At 41.7% G+C, this 27,288-nt stretch overlaps 2 protein-coding genes and 1 long non-coding RNA gene across 3 annotated transcripts; 1 reads left to right on the top strand and 2 right to left on the bottom strand.

Moving 5' to 3' along the window:
- The first annotated feature begins 13,639 nt into the window (after positions 1-13,639).
- On the top strand, positions 13,640-17,737 carry LOC122321613 (uncharacterized). Its single transcript, XM_043212281.2, has one exon. It carries the CDS (start codon positions 13,640-13,642, stop codon positions 17,735-17,737), a length of 4,098 nt encoding a protein of 1,365 aa, XP_043068216.1.
- Positions 17,738-21,236: 3,499 nt separating this feature from the next.
- Positions 21,237-21,795, bottom strand: LOC108125259 (NADH dehydrogenase [ubiquinone] 1 beta subcomplex subunit 2, mitochondrial-like). Its single transcript, XM_017241383.3, has 3 exons — positions 21,615-21,795; positions 21,433-21,556; positions 21,237-21,374 (listed from the first exon to the last, which is right to left on the bottom strand). Exons 1-3 carry the CDS (start codon positions 21,710-21,712, stop codon positions 21,306-21,308), a joined length of 291 nt encoding a protein of 96 aa, XP_017096872.2. The 5' UTR covers positions 21,713-21,795; the 3' UTR covers positions 21,237-21,305.
- A 2,076-nt stretch (positions 21,796-23,871) lies between these two features.
- LOC138926538 (uncharacterized) lies at positions 23,872-26,738 on the bottom strand. The gene is made up of 3 exons (XR_011443091.1): positions 26,701-26,738; positions 26,560-26,638; positions 23,872-26,500 (listed from the first exon to the last, which is right to left on the bottom strand). It is a non-coding gene; the product is annotated as an uncharacterized lncRNA (long non-coding RNA).
- Between the last annotated feature and the right edge of the window lie 550 nt (positions 26,739-27,288).

Below are 27,288 nucleotides of genomic sequence, written 5' to 3'. Positions count from 1 at the left end.
AATATGGTTTTCGGTCAAGAATTGTGACAATTCTAGTTTATGCCGTGAGACACCATTGGCGTTCCACATTGATATTCGTAGCGCCTGCATAGATTATTTAGACTGTTGTGCTACGAGCAGCTGTATCACCATGTTCTGGTTTTGAACAAGCGTTTGCATGGTCGTTTTCATGAATGACATAAGCTCCATCATACTTTGTTGAAGGGTAAGCATCATAATTTCCGTTTTGCTGTGTGGCTGTTCTGGGGCCTGTTGAGCGCTTTGAGAGTTAGGCTGAATTGGAATTTCCCTTCCAGATCGTAGAGCATCGGCGTAGGAGAAGCCGTTGGTGGTGTTTAGTGGACCGAATAAGGATCTCGCAGCTTTGGTGAAGAAGACGTTTGGCGTAGTTTTTGACGCAATGTACGCATTCTGTGGATTTTGGTTGCGCGTTGCGGTCGCTTGACGCATGCGACTCTTCAACTCCTTATACACCATACATCCTCTATAGTTTGCCGTATGGTTGCCTGCGCAGTTTCCACATTTCTGTCCTTGTTTGTGGTGCAGTAAGCAGATTTGTGGGCGTCTCCGCGGACTACACAGACAGCCCGAAGTGTGCTGTAAGACTTTGTGTGTCCATACTCTTGACAATTAGTGCATTGCACCATTGCGTTTATGTGGCTCTTCAAAAGTGATTTTTCGATGCAAAAGATATTGCAGGTTGTAGATTGGGTGGACTTCGTTCTTCTTCAGCGACCTGGGTTTTTTTACGGTGTCTTGGGCTGGTTGGTTTTCCTCAACCTCCGCCAGTAGGGCAAATCGGTTAGTAGTGGATCGGTCTGGTTCCTTATCGATCTTCAGGACACGGTTAATTTTTGTTTTATTGCCTGCCGGATTACTCTGCGGGCTAAGCTTGCGCTTAATTTGGATGTAGCGATCCATTCCAGTCTGTATGGCCGTGGCCGCTTTGGCACTTTCCGAAGTTGTTGTTTTTGTACTCGCTGTAGTCGTTGACGTCGCGGTACTTTGAGTTGCAGTGGTTGTCGCTGTGATTGCAGAAATTGTAGCACTGATAGTTGTTGGTGCGAGATTTGTTTCCGATATTGGAGGGGGGGTTCTACACTGCGAACTCCATGACGCGGGAGTCGGAGTGAGCAGAGCGGGTAAGCAAGACCTTGCCCTTTGGGTTTCAGTGGTCAGTAAAGCCGGGTTGCTCTTAATCGCCGATTTTTCCACTTCGGTATCGCGGGTAGAAAAGTAAGAGTAGAAGCCGTTTCTTTGGTTCACTGAACTTCTACGCTCGTTCTTTTGATCGTTGCTCAATGAGCTCATTGCGTGGCACTTATTTTTTTTTTTTAAACAATGCACTAGTTTTGGTTTAGCACATTACAACTGTTATAAAAAGCTTGCCTATTGCTTTTTATAAATTTTAGTTCAGCGTCTTTTCGCTTATATTGGGTTACCCCAGTTTTTTGCTGTTATAGTGGTGCAGTGCAGTCTATTTTTAAATATATGTGTGTAGTGAATAATATATAATATATAAGAACACCAAATTGGTGACCCCTACGTGATCACTATATACACGCGAGCACTGGTGTTTACAATGGCAAACAACGACGCCCCGCAAGACGACGCCGAAATTTTTCACGATACCCTTACTCGCGGCTTTGACGCAATTACCAACCGCGTAGCTGTTTATATACCGCCGTTTTGGCCCGAACACCCAGAATTATGGCTATCGCAAATCGAAGCCCAATACGTTCTAGCGGGAATAAAATAACGGTATGCCATTCGTCAACCATCGTCAACCAACCACGCACAGGCAAGTACGAAAATTTGAAATCGTGCATTCTGGTACGCTTCTGCGAAAGCGAACAAAAGAAAATCCAGAAGTAAATATCGGAGACCGACCATGGTGACAAGCACCCCACACAACTGCTCAACGAGTTAAACGCACTCGCCGCAAACAAAGTTCACGAATCATTCTTGAAGGCACTGCGGCTGCAACGCTTATCAACACTAAAGCAAGCGATCTTTCAAGCATCGGACGCCAGCCCAGCAAACTTAGCTAAGTTGGCAGCCAAAGTGATGGAAGTCGTTGATTTTCATCAGGTACGCACCGTCGACGCCAATTCGGCGCCAACCAGCAGCGCAGTTTTCGGCGATCGTCTAGACCGCATCAAACAACAAATCAACGCGCTGTTCAAGAACAGAACAGCTTGCGAACGGATCGCAACAGCGTCATAGATGCAGACGTGTGTTGGTACCACAGCAAATTTGGCAACGCCGCTAGGAAATGTCGCCATCCATGCGGGCCAAAAGCACTAAAACAGTCTTTGGATTCGGCGGACAAATTCGAACAAAACCACAACACAATTGCCCGCCTCGCCACCAACGAAAATTTCTCCAAAACGCAGTTTCGCATCTACACCGGCGCCGACATTTCAGTGCAAATCCTGCAAAAACGTCATCCTGCCATCCTGCAAAAACGCAAAAACAATGCTCACTCCAAGGCTTCTTTTCGCCGCCAATGGCACGAAAATACAAACCTATGGAGAAAAACGCATTGTCACTAAGATTGCGACGAAACTTCGTTTGAACTTTTATATTAGCTGACGTCAACTGCGCTATCATTGGATCCAATTTTCTTCATTTCGACATTTCGACTTACTTGTCGATATGAAACGACGTAAACTTATCGATCGAGCTACGCTGCTCGAATCAAAATGTCACGCGCCTCAACGTAAGATCAACGCGATTTTATCCTACCATACGAGTAACAAATACGCTACGTTGCTTCACGAATATCGCGATCTCGCAATCCGAGCTCTCCTACCTCATCGAGAAAGAAATATGTCGTCCCTCAAATAGCAACTGGTCCAGCCCATTGCACCTGGTAAAGAAAGCAAATGGAGAGTGGCGACCGTGCGACGACTACCGAGCACTGAACAACGTAACACTGCCGGATCGATATCCTATTCCGTACATACTGTATGTAACGAGCATCTTATACGGTAAGAACATATTTTCGAAAATCGACCTGCAAAAAGCATATCACCAAATTCCTGTCAAACAACAAGATATTCCCCAAACCAAAAATTATCACGCCTTTTGGACTATTCGAATTTTTGTTTATGACCGAATCTGCGCAACGAAGCGCAAACTTTTCAGGGTAACATAAACGACGTCATTCAGGACCTCGACTTCGTTTTTGCCTACACCGAAGACATTCTGATCGCTTCAGAATCCTCCTCGATCCTCGACCTCCTTCGAAATGCACAAGTTTCTAGGTATGAATAATTTCAATCGGCCGCTTATCCCCCGAGAAGCCGAGAACCAACACATACTCCAGACGCTGATCAAAGGAAATAAAAAGAACGACAAAAAACCGATACTTTGGTCTACAGAAGCCGACCACGCATTCACCGCCTGCAAGAATGAGCTTGCAAACGCTACGTTGTTAAACTACATGGCACCAAACTCGCAATTAACGCTAACCATTCATCCAACGACGCCATGGGTGCCGTAGTACATCAGATCATCAGCGGGCAGACACAACCACTGTGTTTCTTCTCCAGGAAATTCCCATTGACGCAATAGAAGTACAGCACCCACGATAGAGAACTGACTGCCATCTGTCAGGCCATTTTACACTTTAAGTACGCACTAGAGGAAAGAAAATTCGTAATTTTCACCGACCACAAGATGTACGCCTTCAGTCAATACACCGAGAGAGCATCACCTCGACGCGCTCGGCAACTGGATTTTATCAGAAGAAAACAACGTGGCTGATCTTCTCTCACGCATCGACGCCATCAAACATATAAACTTCGACGAGCTGGTACTGGAACAGCAAAACGATGCGGAACTACAATCGCTACTTAATTCTGACGCCGAAAAACCCATCTCACTAACAAAATTGTCACTTGCAGGCTCAAACAAGCAATTTTACTGCCACGTCGCCAATAACCATACACGTCCGTTTGTGCCCAAATGCCTACGCCAAACCGTGGTTGAGGCTCTACATTCGCTGAGCCATCCAGGAGTTACGCCACACCAGATCGCCACTAGGAAAGTACACCGGGCGACGCCCGTTTCAAACACATAAATATCGACAAAGTTGGGCCACTGCCTTTATCGAACGGATACCGATACTGCCTCACGTGTATCGATCCTTTCTCAAGATGGCCGGCAGCAATTCCCTTAGTCGACATTACAGCACAATCTGTAGCCAACGCAGTGATATCGGGCTGGTTCGCTCCTCCCCACATCACAACCGATTTAGGTCGACAATTCGAGTCTACATTATTCCAAGAGCTTTCCAAAATTTGTGGTTTTAAGAATCTGCGTACGACGGCGTACCACCCGCAAGCCAATGGTATGATCGAACGCTGGCACAAAACGTTAAAAGCTGCTTTAAAATGCGTGGATCCAATAAAATGGATCAGTTCCCTGCTTCTAATCCTACTAGGTCTACGCACAACAATCAAAAGCCACATCGGGCTGAGCCCAGCACCCCTACGGGTGCCAGGCGGATTTTTGGCACCGTCTCAACTGCCAACCACTAAGCCAGTGCACCATCATACACCGCAAGAATTTGTGCACCCGGATCTAAACCATTGTACCCACGTCTTCGTCCGAGTGGATCAAGTGAAAACCCCATTGGCAGCAAACTACGAGGGTCCTTTCGAAGTGGTAACAAAACACGAAGGCCACACAATGGACAACAAGGTTTCCATCGATCGACTTAAACATCTTCAAAGACGAAACGCCTCCGACACAGGAGCAGACGACAGCGCCAACTGCCCAGACACCCGAGCAAGTGTCAAGATCAGGACGACGAATCAGATTCTCAGCAAAGTATCTTTCCCAACTGGAACTCTAGGAGGGGCAACCCTCATCAGTTCTCGTTAGCACGAACAAACTCAACAACGGTGGCAACCCTCATCAGTTCTCGTTAGCACGACCAAACTCAATAACTCACGCGAGTATCGATATTTCGGGAGTACATCTCCTAACAACTCACATCGCCTGTACGACTCGTTAACTGCCTCACTCTGGCACTACTCCTAGTATCTTCCAAAAAGTAACCGCTTATGGCCTGAAATCATGCAGCACTAATTTAAAAAGTTCAGACCAATTGGACAATTTTTAGAGGAGTTATAGTGTTTTTAATTCTGCTTCCCTACTGGATTACATAAGCTGTTGTTTTTAAAGCAAAATTTTGTTTTGTTGATTTGTTGTAAGTCTATACTTTCGAACTTTAAAAATAAAAGGTTAGTTAATGTGGATTAGATAGAAAAAGATAAACGGGTATAATATAGTCGGTGGGGGCACTCCTGCAGGCACTCAATAATGTCCTCCGATGGGACGTCATGGTTCCTCATTACCATGCGAAAGGGTTGGTCTTCTGGCAGCTGGTTGTGGTGGAAAACAGTTCCTTTTTCGCAGAAGTGTCTGGCAACAAGCCTGTAGGCGTCGGAGGAGTTGTACTGAACAGCACAGTCACCTGAGTTCAGCGCATTGATGGAGTAAGAGTCTCCAATAAAAGCATCCAGGTCACTGCAGAAAGCGGAGTAGCTGACCACACTAGGAACCATAATTCTTGGGACCTTGGGAGATCGAGTGACTTGCGGTGCGGCTGTTTGGGCTTTTCCTGAGCTGTTGGATTTTGCCGGCAGCAAGGCGGGGTTTGTCGCGGCTTTCTTTTTTGAAAAGTGGAAGGCGTCCATTTCTTCCTCGTCCTTTTAATGGCTATGCGGTGACTTGCTGCCAGACTGGGAAGGGTTGCATGATGGTGTGCTAGTAGAAGCAGAATCATGCCTCGTACTGGATATAGCGAACACAAACTGTCATTCGAGCTTGTTGGGAAAGTCATTTGAGATTAGATCAAGGACGTTACAGTACAACTTGTTATGCAGCTTGTGGGAGCCCATCTAGTTGTAGTGCCAGCTTTTGAGCAGCTGTCCGTTAAACTGTCTCGCAAACTAGCTCATAGTTCGGCGGGAGTTGCTCCAGCAGTATTCCTCATTGATTTAAAATCGATGAATTGTTTTTAGAGAGATTTGTCCGTTTTAAGCAATTAGCAAAAACTTTACCAAATAAAGCTGAGTAATTGACTAAAATGGGAGACAAATGCTAAGCCGGTCTTATGACCGCCTAGATTTATGCAAGATAAATTTCCACTAGTGTGTCGATGTTGCTTAGCTCAAACACAAACCGGTTGAAAGCTTGAAGCTTCAACAGTAGATCGCCTCGTGGAGATCAGTGGAGCATCAGCAATTTCCGGGGCCCAGTGCTTGTGAAAAAAGAAAAAAACTGTGGAATCCCCTATAGCTGATGCACTTGGGGATTGCTGACGTGCAGATAGGTTGGGCAATTGCAGTCCTACAGTGAAGGAACTTTCCAAAAGCCTTGGGGGTTTTATTTAAATACACTTGAATCACCAGTAACACGTCTTACTCTTAAAAAAGCTCGACTCGAACTAAAACTCTACCACTCATATCGCTGGCCACCCCAAGGGCTAGAACTGAGAACGATTCGCCGTCCCAATTTCTCAGTGCAAATGATCAATTGTCCGATATGTCCTCGGGTCCTAGTGAATAAACCCCCCGTTAGAGTCATCCAACTGGATATTCCACAGTCCGGACCACCGGTACTGACTGATGCTTCAGCTTTCGTACCTGCAACACCAAAACCCTTACAGGTGATTCCTCCATCGAAACTTATATTTTTTCTTGACTTGGCCCTGATACTTACCCTGTTACTTATTTATTTAAATATAAATCCAACTTCCTTCTGAAGAGTAAAATCACAAGAGTTTGGGGACTTAGAATTAATTGCATATAATTCATTCTATTCTGCCCATTAAATCTTTATACATTACATTTTCATATATAACTTACTCTCCGCCTAAAATGACATCAGCCTTACGCATTCAACATTCAAAATCTTATTTCTTTCAAATCTTATTTTTTGTGCGTAATTCTCCGAGACTAGCCTATTTTAAGATCCATCCCGACATATGAACAACACGACACTCTTGAGGTCTTATGTTCGAACTGCATAGGCCGCACTCTTTCTTGCCTAACAGCACTCGTCTCTTGACCATCTGTCTAGTTTTCAATATATGTGTATAGTGAATAATTAATATAAGAACATTAAAAATACATTCCTTATACGCAATTATTTTGCTTTTTCAAGAGCAGTAAAAGCTGCTTTATTTATATTTTAAAGGTGTGAAGTTTATAAATAATCAACTTTAAAAAAATGCAAAAATGTACAGCTTTCTAGGAATGGTCAAAGCAAAACCGAAAAAAAATTATAACGGTAAATTGTTGCAATTTCTCTCTTATTTTTATAATTTGCTCTTCTTCAGAATAGTTTTCTCTTCTTCAGAAATCAGCAAAACAAGATTATAGCTATAATAGATTAAGAGAAAAATAAAACGAAACCTAAACAAATTCTTATCCCTATTCAAGTGTACGGCAGTTTATATTATATTGTAAGTTTTATATATTGAGCGGCAGAATTCGAAGCCACCAAAATCAGAAAACCGTGTGTATGCTTCGGAACTTTATTTGTGACTGACTGACAAATGTAGCGAAAGAAAAATGAAAAAGTTGTTATACATAATTTTCTTATTCTCTATTTCTTAGGACCATACAAGCGTGCATTGCATCATCCTAATATTGTACCGGGTACTTTATTTTCTACACCCTTCCTCAATGCAAGCTTGTTTACAAAAAATGATTATCAAAACAAATTAAACATTTTTGTAAACTCTTCGTGTTTTGTTTTAGGAAGATTTTTTGTCAAAATATCTGCAATCATTTCAGTTGTACATTTGTATTTCAACAAAACTTGCCCTTTCTTTACAACTTCTCTAACAAAATGATAACGTATATCAATGTGCTTAGTTCTGGAATGATGAACAGGATTCTTGGTTAACGCCTGCGCACTCAGATTATCCCCATACACGACGATCGGGGTGTCGTTGTCTCCGCAACCGATCTCCATAATCAGCCTTCGCATGACTATCGCCTCCTTAAATGCCGCCGAAAGTGCCATGTATTCCGCCTCGGTACTGCTTAACGCCACACTTCGCTGCTTTTCCGAACGCCAAGAAATCGGACCACCTGCTAACAAGTAGATGTAACCAGTATATGATTTCCTGTCAAGCCTATCGCCTGCCCAATCCGCATCCACGTATCCACAGAACGACTGACCACATTGCCGATAGTGTAGTTTCATGTCAATCGTAGATGAGAGGTATCTAAAGATGTGCTTTATGCCAGCCATGTGTTCAGCATGTGGGTTTTGATTCCGCTGGGCCAATTTCGACACCGAATGCAATATGTCTGGCCTTGTTGTAAGAGCTAGCCACATAAGCTCTCCTACTATGGACTGATACGTAGTGGGATTCACCTTTTTGCATTGAGGGCTTGTACAGTCTACTTGGAAACCAGCATCCAAAGGTGTCTTCGCCGACTTGCAAAAATCACTTCCATGGGTATGCAAAAGATCCTTGATATATTGCGTATGTCCCAAAGTAATTGCTCCAAGATCACCGTCTCGTTCGATTTCCATGCCCAGGAAATGGTTAAGTTGACCCTTGTCAACACACTCGAATGATTGTGAGATGCTGCTCTTGATTTTCAGCAAATCCTCGTGCGATTGGCAAGCTATAATTATATCGTCAACATATACAAGGATTAGTACAAGATTACCTTCGCCACAATTTTTGTACAAACATGGTTCGTTATCACAGGCAACGAATCCCATATTGACCAATACGCCATTTAGCTTCTCGTTCCAGGCCCTTCCTGATTGTTTCAAGCCATATATTGCTCTCTTCAAAAGCAATACTTTGTCAGGATTTGATTCATCTGAGTACCCTTCCGGCTGCTTCATGTAGACCGTCTCACTCAGATCACTGTTGAGATACGCGGTGCATACATCCATTTGATGAAGATGTAGCTTAAGCTCCGCCGCCAGTGCTATAATAAAGCGCACACTCTCCAATCGGCATACTGGCGAAAATGTTTCTTGGTAATTTACGCCAAACTGCTGAGCGCATCCTTTTGCTACCAGTCGAGCCTTGAAACGTTCTATTTGGCCATCTTTATCACGCTTCACGTTGAACACCCACTTGCATCCAATGGCTCGCTGATCTTTGGGTAAATCAGTGACTTGCCAAGTCTGGTTGGCAACCAGAGAATCATATTCTCTTTCCATGGCTTCACGCCACTCCTTTGCATTATTACTCTCCAGCGCCTCTCTGCAAGTTAACGGAATCGGAACATTTTCCGAAATAAGGGCGCCTAGGATATTGTACTGCTTCTTTGGACGTCCAGGTTTTCCAGTCCGAATGATCTTAGGGCGGCCGGGGCCCCTGCGTGCCTCCTCCTCGACATGCTCACCCTTTTCCTCAGCACTCTCGTACTGATCCGTGCTATCATCGGAGCTGTCGGCGTCGATGGATGAGTCAGAAACGACTTCTGCATCTCCGAGTCCCTGCTGCTGACGGTCCTCCTCCAGGTCCTCCAGCTCGATCGTCACAGTATCATCCTTGGATGCCACGTCATGATGTTCATCAAATAATACATCCCGTTTTTCGACCAATTGTCCAGTTGATGGGTCATACAGTCGATAACCTTTGGCTGCAACAGAATACCCAACCATAATGTACTCCTTTCCCTTAGGTTGAAATTTGCTGCCCTTCCTCGGACCCTTGTCCAGAGCAACTGCAAGAGATCCAAAAACCTTTAGATGTTTTGCATAAGGTCTCTTACCCGTCCACGCTTCCATAGGAGTCATACTCTCTAATGCGCTGGTAGGGGAACGATTTCGCAGATAAACCGAAGTGTTGACAGCTTCTGCCCAAAAACGATCTCCCAGTCCCGCCTGGACCAGAAGGCATCTTGACATCTCCACTAGCGTACGATTTGCCCGTTCCGCAACTCCATTTTGCTGGGGAGTATATGCTATTGTTAGCTGTCTGTCGATTCCATGCTGCTTTAGACATTCGTCAAACTGTTTATTGACAAATTCTCCGCCATTATCACTCCGCAGGCATTTCAATCTTCTTCCTGTCTGCCGTTCCACCAGATTCTTGAATTCGATGAATTTAGATAGCACCTCGTTCTTTCCATGCAGGAAATAAACAAAAATCCTCCTGGACTTATCGTCAATGAACGTCAGAAAATACTTGGAACCTCCGAGGGATGGTGTTGGAAAAGGTCCACAAACATCTGCGTGTATCAGCTCCAAAAGCTCCTTAGCCCGATTACTCGTTGCAGATGGAAAAGGTTGAACATGGATTTTGCTAACCATACACGTTTTGCAATTAATATTCTCTGGCAACCGAATATTTTCTATTCCTCGAACTATCCCTTTGGATACCATCTCTTTCAAGCTAGAGAAATTAATATGTCCGTATCTCTTGTGTAGCAAAATTCCATCAACAGCTGACATGGCAAAACATTTACTTCGGCCACCTTCAAATAAGTACAAGTTGCCAATCTTTTTGGCTTTCACTATGCATTCTCCATCTTGCATCACCTTGGCATTCTCTATGTCAAAGGTCACCTTGCACCTGTTCTGGACAGCACTGCTCACGGAATAGAAATTTCCGGTCATCTTCGGAACGTAGAGAACATCTTTTAGTGTCAACATGCACTGGCCTGTCTGTATCTTGACGTCACCTATACCTTCTGCTTGAAGGAAACCAGCATCGGCCAGTCCGATCTGTTCAGTGTGCTTCTCAAACTTTGTGAATAGCTCTCTTGCGCAACACATATGGCTTGTTGCGCCACTATCCAAGCACCATGTTGAATTGTCAATTTTGTTGACGTCACAGGCGTGCAACAGGCTGCTTTGTCGATTCACCATACTTCTTGATTCCATACGATGATCTCCCTCACCCTCTCTTCGACACTGGGACTTAATGTGCCCTTGCTCACCACACTTGAAACAAACGATATTTTTTCGTTTCTTCTGTCCATACGTTTTTGTCTGTGAGTTGTGCTTGTGTATTGCAGCAAATGCTTTAGTGTCGACTCGTTCCTCTATTATTCCTTTTCTTTCGCTCTCCTCCTTTAACTTTATGGTGAGAATTTCGAACGAAGGTAACTGATCTCGTGTTTCCATAGCGACCACGAAATGTTCAAATTGCTCTGGAAGACTTGATAGCAAAACGATAGTGCGAAGTTCGTCGTTTATGTCTATTCCAACTCCAGTTAGACAATCCAGAATTTCCACAAATTCACTTATGTAGGTCGTCATGCTCTGCCCTTGCTCCATCCGTTTATTGAGCAGTTTCTTGTATAACTGTACTTTTCGTACAGGTCCGCTTGGTTGATGAACTTCCTTCAACTTGGTCCATGCCTCCACAGCCGTTAAGCAATTCTTGATGTAGGCCAATTGAGATGTCTTGACACTCAATGTTATTGTCGCCAACGCCTTACTGTCCAAGGCCGCAAACTGTTGTCCTTCCGGAACATTCGTTTCAGTTAGCTCTCCAGACGTAACACTCCACAGACCGGAATGCACTAATACAGATCGCATCTGTATTTTCCATGTATCATAGTTTGTCTCCTCTAACTTATCAATTTGATAAAGAGCACTCATTGTTCTTAATCTTGAGTCACACACCGAATAACTTGAACTCTCTAGTGCCTGGGCCCATAACCTATTGAGCGGCAGAATTCGAAGCCACCAAAATCAGAAAACCGTGTGTATGCTTCGGAACTTTATTTGTGACTGACTGACAAATGTAGCGAAAGAAAAATGAAAAAGTTGTTATACATAATTTTCTTATTCTCTATTTCTTAGGACCATACAAGCGTGCATTGCATCATCCTAATATTGTACCGGGTACTTTATTTTCTACATTATATACGCCTTGTGGAGACCAGGCGGCGGGACACAATCTCAGCTGCCACTCGATCCTCTATGCACACCGGTCGAGTTCGGCTTTTATGCCAGTAAAGATCTCTTGACTCCTTCACCGAGATACTCGATCTGATAAACTAAAGGAATGACCTTACCTAACAACTCACATCGCCTGTACGACTCGTTAACTGCCTCACTCTGGCACTACTCCTAGTATCTTCCAAAAAGTAACCGCTTATGGCTTGAAATCATGCAGCACCAATTTAAAAAGTTCAGACCAATTAGACAATTTTTAGAGGAGTTATAGTGTTTTTAATTCTGCTTCCCTACTGGTGTTTGGAAACTATCGCTTAGTAATTAAGTTTTGCCATCTCTATATTTTTGACTTAAGATAAAAACAATGTGTACACACTAGAAATAAGCAGCACCTATGGCAACATTGCCAATTTTCTTCAGTACCAATAAGACAGCGAAACAAGCAAGAACAATAAAACATACAGTCCACTACAAAAAAAGGCTCTACGCATTTAGGATCATTGTTTGGTCCTTCGAGCCGGATGTTTTTGTTGTTTTCTGTGCATTGGTTCTCACGGTAATTGTTCTTCAATGGAGCAATTAAAAGCATTGGTGAAGGGACGCGCCAGACTCAAGGCCAATATCACACGGAGCTTGGCTTGGGCTGAGGACGCGCACCAATCAGACGCCACATGGGCGGAGGTGTCTTCGCGGCTGGAGCATCTCAACACAACATGGAAGGAATTCATTCGATTTGGTGACGAAATAGCTACTCTAGACGAGGTAGACGGCTATGTGGATCCGGAGCCAGACAACGCTTTCTACGAGGGAAAGTATCTACGGGCGCATTCATTACTTTCGGCGATGGCAGGTACAAGACCTAGCCCATCCACTGTGAGTAGCGAGAACGGCAGCAACGGGCTGCAAATCAACAACGACGCAATCATTAGTTTGCTACAACAACAACAACAATTGTTTGAACAGTTGGCGGCAGATCGAGCCACTGCACAATTGCCAAGACCTACAAGAGGTGACGTCAGTGCGGCGAATTCAGGTACCGCACAAATCGTAGAGGCATCAGCTCAAAGCGAATTGCCTAAAATTCAAATTAAACGGTTTGCTGGCAACTATTCTGAGTGGCCAGCTTTCAAGGACATTTACGAGAGCACAATTCACAACAAGGCGAATTTGACAAATGCGCACAAATTTCATCATCTGAAATCCCTTCTAATCGACGAAGCTGCTAACTTGGTGCGACATCTAAATATTACGGATGCAGCTTACAACACAGCGTGGGAGCGACTGAACGAAAGATATAATCGTCCACGGCACATCGTCAATTCATTTTTGGAGCAGTTTATGAAGCTGCCAACAACAACAAAGTCTGATGCAGCAACCTTGCGGAAGGTGTCAGACGGCGCTAACGAAATCGTGCGTGGCTTGGATGCCATTGGGGAAACAGGACGAGACTGTTGGATCATCTACCTGGCGCTGGAAAAACTGGACGCAGATACTCGACGCAGGTGGATCGAACGCAGTGTGGAGTTAGACTCACCCACACTAGAAGAATTCTTCAAATTCTTGGATGCGCGTTGCGAGGAGTTGGAGCTACTCCTGGAGGAAGACGACAGCCTCTATTGGTGACAAAACAAAGAAGGTCACACATTCGTTGGTTGCGCTTGATGGAAACAAGTGCAGCAAATGCTATTCTACAGAACATCGTCTGTATGGCTGTCCACAATTCTTGGGTATGTCTGCAGGACAGAGAATCTCGTTTGCCAAGGAGAAATCGCTATGCTACAATTGCCTGAAGCTAGGTCACGGGGTCAGAAGATGCACATCAACATTCAACTGCAGACAATGTAAAGCTCAGCACCATACTCTATTGCATCTGCAAGGTACGCAACACGCAATTGGCACAATCGCTCAAACTGGTGAGGATCAGGATGATCCCAACGCGCACATCTCACCGGTGACTATTAGTCATATAGCACAAACAGAAGGCTCCGCAGCAATTGTATGTGCACAAGGCACTGCAAGTGCAACGCAATCAAATGGATGGAACAGAAGCACCCTGCCCACGGCTATGGTCAACGTTCAAAACGCTAACGGGGATTTGGTAGCATGCCTTTTGGACATAGGCTCAGAACTGTCATATGTATCTGAAGGCTGTGTACACGCACTTGGTTTGGCTCGTACGCCATCCCGCATATTGGTCACTGGAATTTCATCGATTAAAGCAGACACAACAAGGGGATGCAGCACCCTACGCATCCAATCCCGTATATCAGAGGATCAACTGGTAGTCCAGGCTCACGTGGTTGGAAAGATCACCTCATCATTGGAAAGGCAGAGCATCGACGCGTCTGCACTACAAGTCTTCAACGATCTACAACTAGCAGATTCACAATTCAGTACAAGTGGCCCAGTCGATATTCTTTTGGGCAGCGAGCATGTTTGGAGTGCTATTACTGGGAGAAAGATATTTGACAACAAAGGCAAGCTAATCGCTATTTCATCAATTTTTGGATGGGTGATCACATCACTGTTTGCACCACGGGCGAGCAACACTATGGCCCTCACAACAACAGTCGACATTGATGCCACTCTCAGACGATTCTGGGAGCTGGAAAGCATTCATCGCAAGGCAGAAGTTCAACCTGAGGACAAAGAGGTCGAGGAGCACTTTCTCAACACCCACGCTCGGGACGATAATGGCAAATACATCGTGGAGCTTCCTTTTACATCATCAGCTCCTGAATTTGCAGACACCCTTCAAGGAGCCTTACAGCGGTTCAAATCGGTTGAACGCCGTTTATCACAAAATCATCAGCTACGTAAGGATTACGTAAACTTCATGAGGGAATATCAAAGTCTAGGACACATGCGAGAAATCTCACCGAGCGAAATTCCCAACGAAAGGAGTTTCTATCTACCTCATCATCCTGAATTGGGTCGGAAACTCAGAGTAGTCTTCGACGGCTCATACCGGGACGCCAAAGGCAAGGCGTTAAACGACACACTCTCGATCGGACCCAGTATTCAGCGAGACCTGTTTGCTGTGTGCCTGCGGTTCCGTATGCACAAATACGTATTTTCAGCGGACATAGTCAAAATGTTCCGTCAAATCTGGGTGAGCGAAAAACATAGAAACTTTCAGAGAATCGTATGGCGAGAGGATCCATCAGATCCCATCAAGCACTTTCAACTTTGTACGGTGACGTATGGAACATTATGCGCACCATTCCTAGCAGTTCGAGTACTGGAACAACTGGCTGCTGACCACCAGAAGGAGTTTCCAACTGCGGCAAAAATCTTGATGGAAGACTTCTATGTGGATGACGTTCTCACTGGATCCAATAGTGAGGATGAGCTGCAACGCAATCGGGACGAACTCGTCCAACTGATGTCCTGTGCTAAGCTAGAGCTCGGGAAGTGGGTATTGAATACCAAATACATTGTATCGGAGGATAACAAGGATTCCTCACACTCATCAGTAAAGGTTCTAGGGCTGCATTGGCACCCTAAGAAGGACACATTGTCGTACAATGTGAATCTAGCAAAGAGTCCATGCTGCACCAAGAGGCAAGTGTTGTCGGATGTGTCACGCATATTCGACCCTCTCGGTCTATTAGCACCAACCGTAGTTATATTCAAAATACTATTTCAAAAACTGTGGCTGTTGAATTTGAATTGGGACGACGAACTTCCGAAAAAGTTAACCGACAAGTGGCTCAAATGGCGAGCAGATTTAGAAAACCTACCACAACTCCAGATACCACGCTTGGCCGAGAGCGACACCGACAAGATCGAATTGCACGGATTTTCAGACGCATCCACGAAAGCATACTCAGCCGTAGTGTACAGCCGAATGGTTAAGGAAGATGGAACCATTTCGGTAGCCATACTTGCAGCAAAGACAAGGGTGGCACCTTTAAAACAACAATCTCTGCCACGCCTGGAACTGTGCGGTGCACTTCTTCTGAGCCAACTTTTGCAATCCATCAAGGCTGGATTAAAGCACAAGGATGTGACTATCTATGCATGGAGCGACTCCACAATAGTCCTATCATGGCTAGCGTACTCACCAGCCCAACTAAAGACGTTTGTTGGGAACCGCACCGCCGAGATCTTGGAAACCATACCTAAGCATGCATGGCGGCATGTGGACTCAAAATCGAACCCAGCGGATTGTGCATCCCGAGGCTTGGGAGTATCCGAGCTCATTGACTTCCAATTGTGGTGGAAGGGTCCGTCATGGCTGAGGGACCAGGATCAATTTTTGGTAAAGTTGAACAATTCACACAACTGTTGTTCACCTTCAGACAAACGCATACAAAGTGAGATCAAAGCTAACTGCCTTGCTGCGCAGGTAATTGTCACAACGGACAATCCTTTGGATAAGCTTCTAAATCGCAACTCATCTTGGCTGAGGCTTATACACACGCTCGGTTATGTTTTGCGATTCATTCATCGCATGAAACACCCGTCTTCAAAACGAACATCAACGGCTCTCACCTTTGACGAGATCAAGTCGGCCAGAATTCGATGGCTGCAACACGCTCAAGCTGGTTTTCAACAGGACTTCCAGCTACTACTCGCTAACAAGCCTCTAGGAAACCAATCAAAATTGGTAAAGCTATCACCGTTCATCGACAAGGACAATCTGCTCAGAGTGGGAGGACGAATCCAACACTCACAGTTGTCGGCAGAGGCAAAACATCCCATTTTGCTTCCAAAGGCTCATCGGATCACCCTCCTAATAATAGAACATGAGCACCGAGTCAACCTGCATCCTGGAGTCTCATCTCTCTTCGTCATTGTCCGGCAACGATATTGGATTTTCGGCGCACGGAACCTGATACGCAAAATCACACACAACTGTTTGGCGTGCTTTCGACAGAGACAACATACAATGCATCAACGTATGGCAGATCTACCCAGCGTACGTATAACGCAAGCACTGCCATTCGTAAACACTGGATGCGACTATGCAGGACCAATTCTTCTGAAGGACGCTAAGGTGCGCAAGCCGCGCATCAGCAAGGAATACATATGCCTATTTGTATGTATGGTTACATCGGCGATCCATCTAGAACTCGCCACCGACTTATCCACGGAAACATTTCTGGCGGCATTGAGACGATTTTTCTCAATACGAGGCAAATGTACACGCATGTACAGCGACAACGGAACAAATTTCATCGGAGCCAGGCGATCCCTGGATGAAATGCAGCAGCTACTGAACTCAACACAACACAAGGATCACGTAGCGAACTCACTAGCAGACGAAGGTATCCAATGGACCTTTATCCCACCTCGTGCTCCACATTGGGGAGGAAAGTGGGAATCAGCAGTTCGATGTGTTAAACTGTATCTTCGACGAGTCATTGGCAGCAGCACACTAACACATGAGCAAATGCGCACCTTGCTGCCGCAGATCAGTGCGATGGTCAACTCACGACCCTTATGCTACACGTCGGATACAGATAGCAGCTATCTGTCACCAGCCCATTTCCTGATCGGGCGACCATTTACGACGATCCCGGAGGCGGATCTTGGCCACATTCCTGTGGGCCGTTTGGGATACTGGCAGAGTATCCAATCAATGTACCAACGCTTCTGGAAACAATGGCACCAGGAGTACCTGACTAGTCTTCAGCTGCGACCAAAGTGGACCAAGGAAACCCCCAACATCAAGATCGGCAGCGTTGTGCTCGTCAAGGAGTCCAACACACCACCAGCATCATGGCACCTGGCGAGGGTGATCGAAACCTACCCAGGAAAGGACAACGTCGTGCGAGCAGTAAGGCTCAAGATGGCAACAGGAGAATTGACCCGGCAATAACGAAAATTGCGGAATTACCTCATTCAGAAACCGTGTTTCAGGGTGGGCCGGGATGTTTGGAAACTATCGCTTAGTAATTAAGTTTTGCCATCTCTATATTTTTGACTTAAGATAAAAACAATGTGTACACACTAGAAATAAGCAGCACCTATGGCAACATTGCCAATTTTCTTCAGTACCAATAAGACAGCGAAACAAGCAAGAACAATAAAACATACAGTCCACTACAAAAAAAGGCTCTACGCATTTAGGATCAACTGGATTACATTAGCTGTTGTTTTTAAAGCAAAATTTTGTTTTGTTGATTTGTTGTAAGTCTATACTTTCGAACTTTAAAAATAAAAGGTTAGTTAATGCGGATTAGATAGAAAAAGATAAACGGGTATAATATAGTCGGTGGGGGCACTCCTGCAGGCACTCAATAATGTCCTCCGATGGGACGTCATGGTTCCTCATTACCATGCGAAAGGGTTGGTCTTCTGGCAGCTGGTTGTGGTGGAAAACAGTTCCTTTTTCGCAGAAGTGTCTGGCAACAAGCCTGTAGGCGTCGGAGGAGTTGTACTGAACAGCACAGTCACCTGAGTTCAGCGCATTGATGGAGTAAGAGTCTCCAATAAAAGCATCCAGGTCACTGCAGAAAGCAGAGTAGCTGACCACACTAGGAACCATAATTCTTGGGACCTTGGGAGATCGAGTGACTTGCGGTGCGGCTGTTTGTGCTTTTCCTGAGCTGTTGGATTTTGCCGGCAGCAAGGCGGGGTTTGTCGCGGCTTTCTTTTTTGCAAAGTGGAAGGCGTCCATTTCTTCCTCGTCCTTTTAATGGCTATGCGGTGACTTGCTGCCAGACTGGGAAGGGTTGCATGATGGTGTGCTAGTAGAAGCAGAATCATGCCTCGTACTGGATATAGCGAACACAAACTGTCATTCGAGCTTGTTGGGAAAGTCATTTGAGATTAGATCAAGGACGTTACAGTACAACTTGTTATGCAGCTTGTGGGAGCCCATCTAGTTGTAGTGCCAGCTTTTGAGCAGCTGTCCGTTAAACTGTCTCGCAAACTAGCTCATAGTTCGGCGGGAGTTGCTCCAGCAGTATTCCTCATTGATTTAAAATCGATGAATTGTTTTTGGAGAGATTTGTCCGTTTTAAGCAATTAGCAAAAACTTTACCAAATAAAGTTGAGTAATTGACTAAAATGGGAGACAAATGCTAAGCCGGTCTTATGACCGCCTAGATTTATGCAAGATAAATTTCCACTAGTGTGTCGATGATGCTTAGCTCAAACACAAACCGGTTGAAAGCTTGAAGCTTCAACAGTAGATCGCCTCGTGGAGATCAGTGGAGCATCAGCAATTTCCGGGGCCCAGTGCTTGTGAAAAAAGAAAAAAACTGTGGAATCCCCTATAGCTGATGCACTTGGGGATTGCTGACGTGCAGATAGGTTGGGCAATTGCAGTCCTACAGTGAAGGAACTTTCCAAAAGCCTTGGGGGTTTTATTTAAATACACTTGAATCACCAGTAACACGTCTTACTCTTAAAAAAGCTCGACTCGAACTAAAACTCTACCACTCATATCGCTGGCCACCCCAAGGGCTAGAACTGAGAACGATTCGCCGTCCCAATTTCTCAGTGCAAATGATCAATTGTCCGATATGTCCTCGGGTCCTAGTGAATAAACCCCCCGTTAGAGTCATCCAACTGGATATTCCACAGTCCGGACCACCGGTACTGACTGATGCTTCAGCTTTCGTACCTGCAACACCAAAACCCTTACAGGTGATTCCTCCATCGAAACTTATATTTTTTCTTGACTTGGCCCTGATACTTACCCTGTTACTTATTTATTTAAATATAAATCCAACTTCCTTCTGAAGAGTAAAATCACAAGAGTTTGGGGACTTCTATTCTGCCCATTAAATCTTTGTACATTACATTTTCATATATAACTTACTCTCCGCCTAAAATGACATCAGCCTTACGCATTCAACATTCAAAATCTTATTTCTTATTTCTTTCAAATCTTATTTTTTGTGCGTAATTCTCCGAGACTAGCCTATTTTAAGATCCATCCCGACATATGAACAACACGACACTCTTGAGGTCTTATGTTCGAACTGCATAGGCCGCTACCCCATCATCTCTTTCCTGTCCATCAAATTTTAAAACGAGCATTTTAATTTTCTTACTTATTCCTCTGAGTTTAATAAATAATAAAGAAAGAATAAATCCGGTCAGTAAGAAACCAAATCGGTCAACATTTTTATAAATTTGGTAAAGAAAGAATAAAATTGGTAAAGAAAAAAAAACTTTTTAGGAATTTTTCACCCGCAAAGCGCTGATCAATTTAGAGAAGTTAAGGGGGGAAATACAATTAAAAGGCCTAAAATGAGGCCTATCTTTGGGAGTGGATTGCAAGTAGGGAATTGAATGAATCTTAGCGATTCTTTTTGCATGTTATTAGGAAATTATTGGGCAATGAAAATCAGTCAAGTTTTTCGAAAAATATTGTAATTAAGCCCATTTATGATCAATAATGTAGAGTCGTGTTTTGGGGGATAAACTTTGCGCCGTGCAGTCTCCAGGCCCAGGATCACGTCTAAAACAAAAAACAACAACTGGGCATTAAACTTAGAGGTACAGCGCACAACATGAATTATTTCATATGTAAAAAAAAGGGTTTTTCCATGAAAAAATTTGAAACTGAAATAAATGTTTTTAAAAAAACACACTTTTTTTTGACTTTGTTCGTCAAAAAAACATGTTATAACAAATAAATATGAAAAATCCTTTCATTCATGTTGTGGAGAATTTAATTTCAAATATAAAGCAAAAAACCGCATTCGATTAAAATGAAATCTCTGACCTGTACATTGCACGGCGACTTTGAAAACACGACTTTTCAGTAGAAGCGTTTAAAGTTTACCACTCACTAAAGTTTACCACTGACACGCACTCACTAAATTGCGTATTACTTTATGCTTTTAAAGGCTTATTCCTAGACATATTTAGAGTACATTAAGAACAAAAAAAAATTTTTGAAAAAAATAAATTTTTAATTGTATTTCCCCCCTTAAGCAATACCTAGAAAATCATTACATTTTAATTCCCAAAATGATACATTTTCTATGGCTAAAAAGGCCAATTTTTTATGGCCTAAATGGCTTCTTCGAACATTTTCGAGTCTCCTATAATATGGATCCTAGTTTTAATCATCTCCACAAAACTAGAAAAGTTCTGGTCAGGGTGATTGTTTTTAAAACGATCTTCCTTCCACATGCTGGCTGAGATAAAACTGTAGCGATATGAGCAAGCCGGCCGAAACCGCTGCCGCTGAAATCAAATATATCCAATAATAGTAACAGACTAATGAAATGAATAGTGATTAAAAAAATTGGTACAGTTTAAATTTTGGTTTTCAGCCCCGAGGACTCGCTTTAAAACTACTGCTTTAAAACTACTGCCTTTAGAAGGCAAAAGAAAAGTCTTTTTACTAACAGAAGTCGCTAAGTTAATTATTATTTATTTTAGTTTTTCGTTTGAAGCAAAAAACAGACAGCCCTTATTATTTATTAATCATCTTTGGGTATTCCCAATTCTGTGTTGCTCCATTTGGACGGGTTTGGATATTCAAATTCACCCTGAAAAACATTAAACACATGTACAATGTATTTGTCAGTAGAAAATTATATTACTTACCGTTATATGATCAGGTTCGTGCCACAAATGCCAAATTACCCACCACCACATGGCTCCTCCAACAGCAACGGCACCAATCTTAGTGGCATTCGAATGAGCCGGTGGACCCTTTCGATATGAAACCCTTTTAAAATTATGTAAGAATCAATGCAATGCCTGGCAAAAAATCATGTCTAACATACACATGGCTTTCCCTTCGTAACAATTTAGATGTTAATAAACTTTGATTTGAACGGGCAACAGCCGTTCTTAAAGATAACAAATTTCGAGCAATATTCATTTTAAATCAATTGCTTATAATTTCAAAAAAGTAATGTTTTTTTTGGACCAGCTTTAAACACTTTTAAAATGTACTAAATAAAACCACAAAAAAATGTGACTACATCTACTACACTTTAATCACACGTATATTTTTGGTATATTTTTTCAGAACAACCTTTTTGTACTATATCTATACTTATATTTATTTATACCTTATTTTATAAGTAAAACTAATTATACTTATACTTATACGTAAAAGCCTGAAAAAATTGGTTACTTTTTTTTTTTAGCGGAAACTATTTTATTTAAGCCTAGTACTGAGTTGACGAAATTCCGCTCTTGAAATTCCGCTTGCGAAATTGCACTTTATTCAGCTACCGAGCTAGTGTGACCAAAAAAATTAAGAAAAAGGGTAATACTGAACAGCTGTTGTTTGTAAACAAAAAAACAATAAGCAAATATGAATTCAAATCAATTGGATGTTGGTGTTTTGTTTATGTATTTCGCCGCTAAGGAGCTGATTAAGAAATAGAAAACTGGGTCAAAATCAAAATCAATCACAAATCATTTCAATGACATTTTATGGCATTAAAATGCCCCTTGTGGGTCAAATCCCATATTATGGGCTTCGCCTTGACCGCAAAAATTAATTTCAATTTATCCTCGCGCGCCGAAAATTTTTCGGTCCGACCATTTTTTTCTTTCAAATTTTCCCTCCATGTTTTAGCTATCGAAATAAATAATTTATTTCAAGACCCCAAAATCAGCTGTTTATTTTTTTTAATCCGGCAACGCCATTCAATTCGATAGCTAAAATTTTTCTCAACACAGTACCCAAAAAATTTAGGACACGAAAAATTCTTCTTTTTTTTTTATACCGTTTTTTTTATATGGAGTTTGACAGCTGTCAGATTTTCAAGAGCGAATTTTCGTCAACTCAGTACTAGGCTTAAGGTTTTAAGGCCAAAACTTTTGTCCTAGTACAAAACTAGCTAGCTATAACTTTCCTTGTCGAAAAACATGTTAAACGAACAAAAACGTAAATACTTTCCAATGTGATGAAATATTTTTAATACTGAGGTCATACATACATATTCATTCAAATTTGTATTTGAAAAATTCCAATATTAAAAACAGCTGATTTAAATAGATCTTCTTATACCAGATATGTACATATTTTTATATATTTTTTGTAAGGGTCTGCCTATCTTCCTATCCGGATTATGCCGGCTAGCCTACGTTATTCGCCTTTCTTCAGGGATGGGAACATTCAGAAAAATCGCAAAGGCAGTCTTGCCAATAAATAAAATAATTCCGTGTCTGAAGAAATTTCTGGCTTCGGGTGGCTCCAGTTTGATGAGATGAGCTCCAAGTCTTAAATTTCTTTGAACGGTACTGAAAATTAATGAATCAATATCATCTGCTTACGCTCCGTAGAATTGCCTCCTCTTGTTGCCGTCCTACTTATTTTTCCCTAATCATTTCTTTCCTTTCCCTCAAAACGATTTGATCTCTAGCGACGCTAGGCATGTTTCGGAAATAAAAACGAATAAAATAAAATTTTCAAAATAACAAAAAAGGAAAGTTGATGAAAGTTGCCGTTAAAACCGGATTTATATCGCAAACATCGGATAAAGTTGTTTATAGGATATATGATAATATAACCCAATTAATTACAATAAAATATTTAAAAAAAAAATCCCAAGCTTCTATCTTCAAAAATAGCAAAGTATGTATTTATACCAAATACCATTTCCGATCGTTCAGTTATATGGCAGCTATAGGATATAGTCGGCCGATCCCGGACGTTCCGACTTATATACTGCGTGCAAAGGAAAGAAGGGTGGGTGTGTGCAAAGTTTCAAGTCGATAGCTTTAAATCTGAGAGACCAGTTCGCGTAGAAACAGACAGACAGACGGACATGCTCATATCAACTCAGGAGGTGATCCTATGCCGACCCTATTATACTTTATAGGATCGGAGATGTCTCCTTCACTGCGTTGCACAGTTTTGACCAAAATTATAATACCCTCTGCAAGGGTATAAAAATATCGCAACGAGTGGGAGACCGAGGGGGAGCGAATAGTTGGCATCTATTAAGCAGCATGCGGCATCCCAGAAGCAAGAATTTAGATACAAAAAAATACAATGAAATAAATAAACACTCGTATTTTAAAAAAAAAAAAGTCCTTTATTATTGATTTATTAATATCTTTTATACTTTTGTAATATTAAAATATGAAATTATATTCAAATTTCTTGGCGTTTTAACAGAAAATTATTATGGTATTTAGTGAATATCGTTTAGTTTTTTTTTTATATACAAAAAAATATATTTTAGTATATTTTTACAAAAATAGTAGGGATGTCGGAAATATATCAAAATATCAATATATCGATATATTTTCTCTTAAAAAAATATTATTATCGAAATATTTTTTGGGCAAAAATAGTCGATAATAATATTTTTGAGTTGGTATTTCCGATATCTTATGTTTGGTCACTCTTAAGCCAGAAATTGGCATTAAGTTATCTTATCACGCCTGGAAGTTCGGTTCCATCTGAACGGTTGGCTTCTGCCATTAAATGTGTTTTCTGTGACTCCCGTAGTCGAATGACAGACCAGCATATAACCGAAAGAGTTTTTTTTTAAATCATTGAAGAAAGATTTGTTTTGTAATTTAGAGTAATTAGGAACATTAAATAAGAGAATTAAGTAATTAGCATTATTTAGTACATATTTCATGAATTAATTAAGTTTTAAAAAACTTTTTTTTATATTATTTTTTTTTATAAATAAATTTTAATACAATGTCCTTAATAATTTTGTTATTTTTTATTTCAAAGAACGTAAATAAAAGTTGCTTGAGAGTAGGTATAAATATTTGTTGTTTTCCAATTCACTTTTTAAATATAAAATAGCTCTTATTTGCAGTTCATGGCGGATGAAAACACATATTAAAACCTTTTTTTAAATTTACAAACAACCTTTTTCAATTTCAGCTGACCATAAAAAATATCAAAAATACTCGAAATTTTTGGTGATATTTCTTAATATTATCGATTGATTTTTTTTCACAGCAAATATCATCAATACGATATTTTTTCAAAATCCAACAACCCTATCTTTCATAGAACGCAAAACTTAAAATGGAAAAACAATTGAAACGAAAATGAAAAACAGCTAAAAACAGAAAAACGAGTCCTACTCAACAAAAAAAAAACGAAAAAAGAAAATTAAAATTAAATTAAGTCCAATCATTTTTGTTTAGAAACAAAATCATGTTTACATTCGTTTGTTTTAGCGGGCCTCGCTTCTCGCTTACGAGAAGTCCCGCTTTGCTAAACATTCTTTCACTTTCTGTGGAAGTGGCCGGTACACAAAAGTATTTAAAAATTCACTTTTTAAATGCATTGTCAGTTGAGAAGAAAGAAGATTTGTAGAAAGAAGAAATTGGATTTTTAAGTTGATTACAAACTAAATTGTTAATTTTTTGTACTTTCCAGCAATCCAATGGATTTTGAGCAGGCTCCAAATTACTAGCATTTAAGTATTGCCGCAATGCTAATATTGAATCCACGCGAGGGCTGTGGACTTTGTGGGATTTGTTTGATTGTAAAAAGCTAAAAAGCTGCTGCTGGTTCTGGTGTTGGCGGGCTAGAACATGTTGGAGACTTTGTTAGAACGTTGATGTGGGTCAGTTCCTCCTCTAAAGATTTCACCGCTTGGGAGGAGTTGAACGGATTCCAAAATCCTTCCTTCTTATAACGAGGGTCAAGAATTGTGGCCATTCTTGTTACTGTTCGACTTTCAAGAGGACCAATCTTCTATTAACCCTTTGGGCGTATTGAGAAGCACACTTGTGATGGCAACCTTTGTTAACAGTATACCATATAGAAAGCGCGGTTCCACCTTATGGGACATTCTTGTTTTAGACTGTATGGACGTTCGGACTCCTGGGCCTCCTTCAACTTGGCATACGCGATTTTATTACTTTTAAAAAAAATACAATTCGATTACATTTTTCCTATTTGATTTTCCTGGACGGTCAAATTAATCGAATGGGCAAAGCATGGAATATGTATAATTTGCAGTATCTCACTTGCTTTTATCATATTTTTGGCGTTATCTGTGACCATAGCTGTAACCTTTCCAACAATTTTCCATTCCTCGATAACTTTGCGTATACTTTTTCATATGTTTTCCGAAGAGTGATTCGCTTCGTCGAGTAGCTTTTCAGTGGACAAAACAGCATTGCGTAATTCAAAATCTGCTGTAATAGAATGAAATGTCACAGTGATGTAGCACTCGTTGGCCCTTGACGTCCAACAATCCGAAGTTAATGCACAGTGCTTTACTTTTTCTTAAAAGGCAGACAACTTTGCCTTCTTTTCTTCGAATGCATTTGCCAAATGATAGTTCTTTAAGGTGGCTCGTGAAGGCAATTCGTACCTTGGATCGAGCTGGCTTATAATATTGCGGAATCCTTTATTTTCTACCACTGATAGAGGGCGCAAGTCAGAGAAATTGTAATCGGATAAGGCACTGTTCAATTTTTGTTTTCTATTCGACAAAACGGATTGCTGTTGTCTTTGAGGCAATTCACTAACTGTCAAGTTAGGATGTATCCTCTTCAAGTGGCAAGACAAGTTGCTCGTATTGCCAATTGTTTGGTAGGTTCTGCCACATTTAATACATTTGGCTGTCCTGCCTTAAGTCGACTTATCAAAAAAGTTCCATACGGAAGATTCATTTGCTTATTTGGGATCGTGCTGCCGACATCGTTTTTTCCTCCTGACACGCAACTATATTGGACAAAAATGTCATTAAAAATCATATGATTGTACCTAATTACTCTAATTACCATTCCTGTTCTGCTTTTTCAAAGCCTTTTCCATTTGTGAACGCCGCCAACACCAATAAGAATTAAATCACACAAAAATCTATAATAATTTTATTGTTAAGTTTATTTCATTTAATTGATAATAATTTTTGATGCACTTACCAAATACCAGCCAAAAAGTGATAATTAAAGAGGAAACATCGAACATCGATGTTTGAAAACTTCGATATTTCCCGAGTTTCAGAAAACATCGATGTATCGATACATCGTTGATGTTTTCTCCAGCTCTACTAAGTGGCCAAAATGCCAAACGCTAGCTGTGCCTTAGCTGCACCCTGAAACTGCATACTCGGCATAAATGTATTACGAGCGGACTTCTTATATGTGCATATACCTCCGCCTAAGCGATCATAGCTATATACCTAAGAATATATATATAAACGTCTCTCCGCTGCCGCTGTTGGCAGCTGTTCCGACTCATAAAAATATTGTAAAGGAGAAGAACCCTTTTGGAGATTGGAGCGGCAATAACGGCTGCTCCAAATAAAACATCAAAAATAAAGAATCAAAAGAATATACACACAAATCTACTTGGTTACAACTGGATGGGACCCCTGGACTGCGAGGCATATTACAACAGGCCTCTCTTTAGGACTTTGAACATACCGAACAACATTCTAGTCTTTTCTAGATCATTTTAATGTATGAAATATGTTTAATAAATTTAAAACCAAACAAGAAAGGAAAGCT

Source organism: Drosophila bipectinata, chromosome 3R, assembly GCF_030179905.1.
Source record: "Drosophila bipectinata strain 14024-0381.07 chromosome 3R, DbipHiC1v2, whole genome shotgun sequence".
NCBI lineage: Eukaryota > Metazoa > Arthropoda > Insecta > Diptera > Drosophilidae > Drosophila > Drosophila bipectinata.
This window is presented reverse-complemented; position numbering and strand designations above follow the sequence as displayed.

Bases quoted from the DNA above. Each gene is read 5' to 3' on its own strand.
- LOC108125259 (XM_017241383.3), bottom strand. From the start codon at position 21,712: ATGAATATTGCTCGAAATTTGTTATCTTTAAGAACGGCTGTTGCCCGT. The intron at 21,557-21,614 runs GTATGTTAGACA...TAATTTTAAAAG, and splicing joins TTACGAAGGGAAAGCCATGT to GGTTTCATATCGAAAGGGTC. The intron at 21,375-21,432 runs GTAAGTAATATA...AATGTTTTTCAG, and splicing joins ACGAACCTGATCATATAACG to GGTGAATTTGAATATCCAAA.
- LOC122321613 (XM_043212281.2), top strand. From the start codon at position 13,640: ATGTCTGCAGGACAGAGAATCTCGTTTGCCAAGGAGAAATCGCTATGC.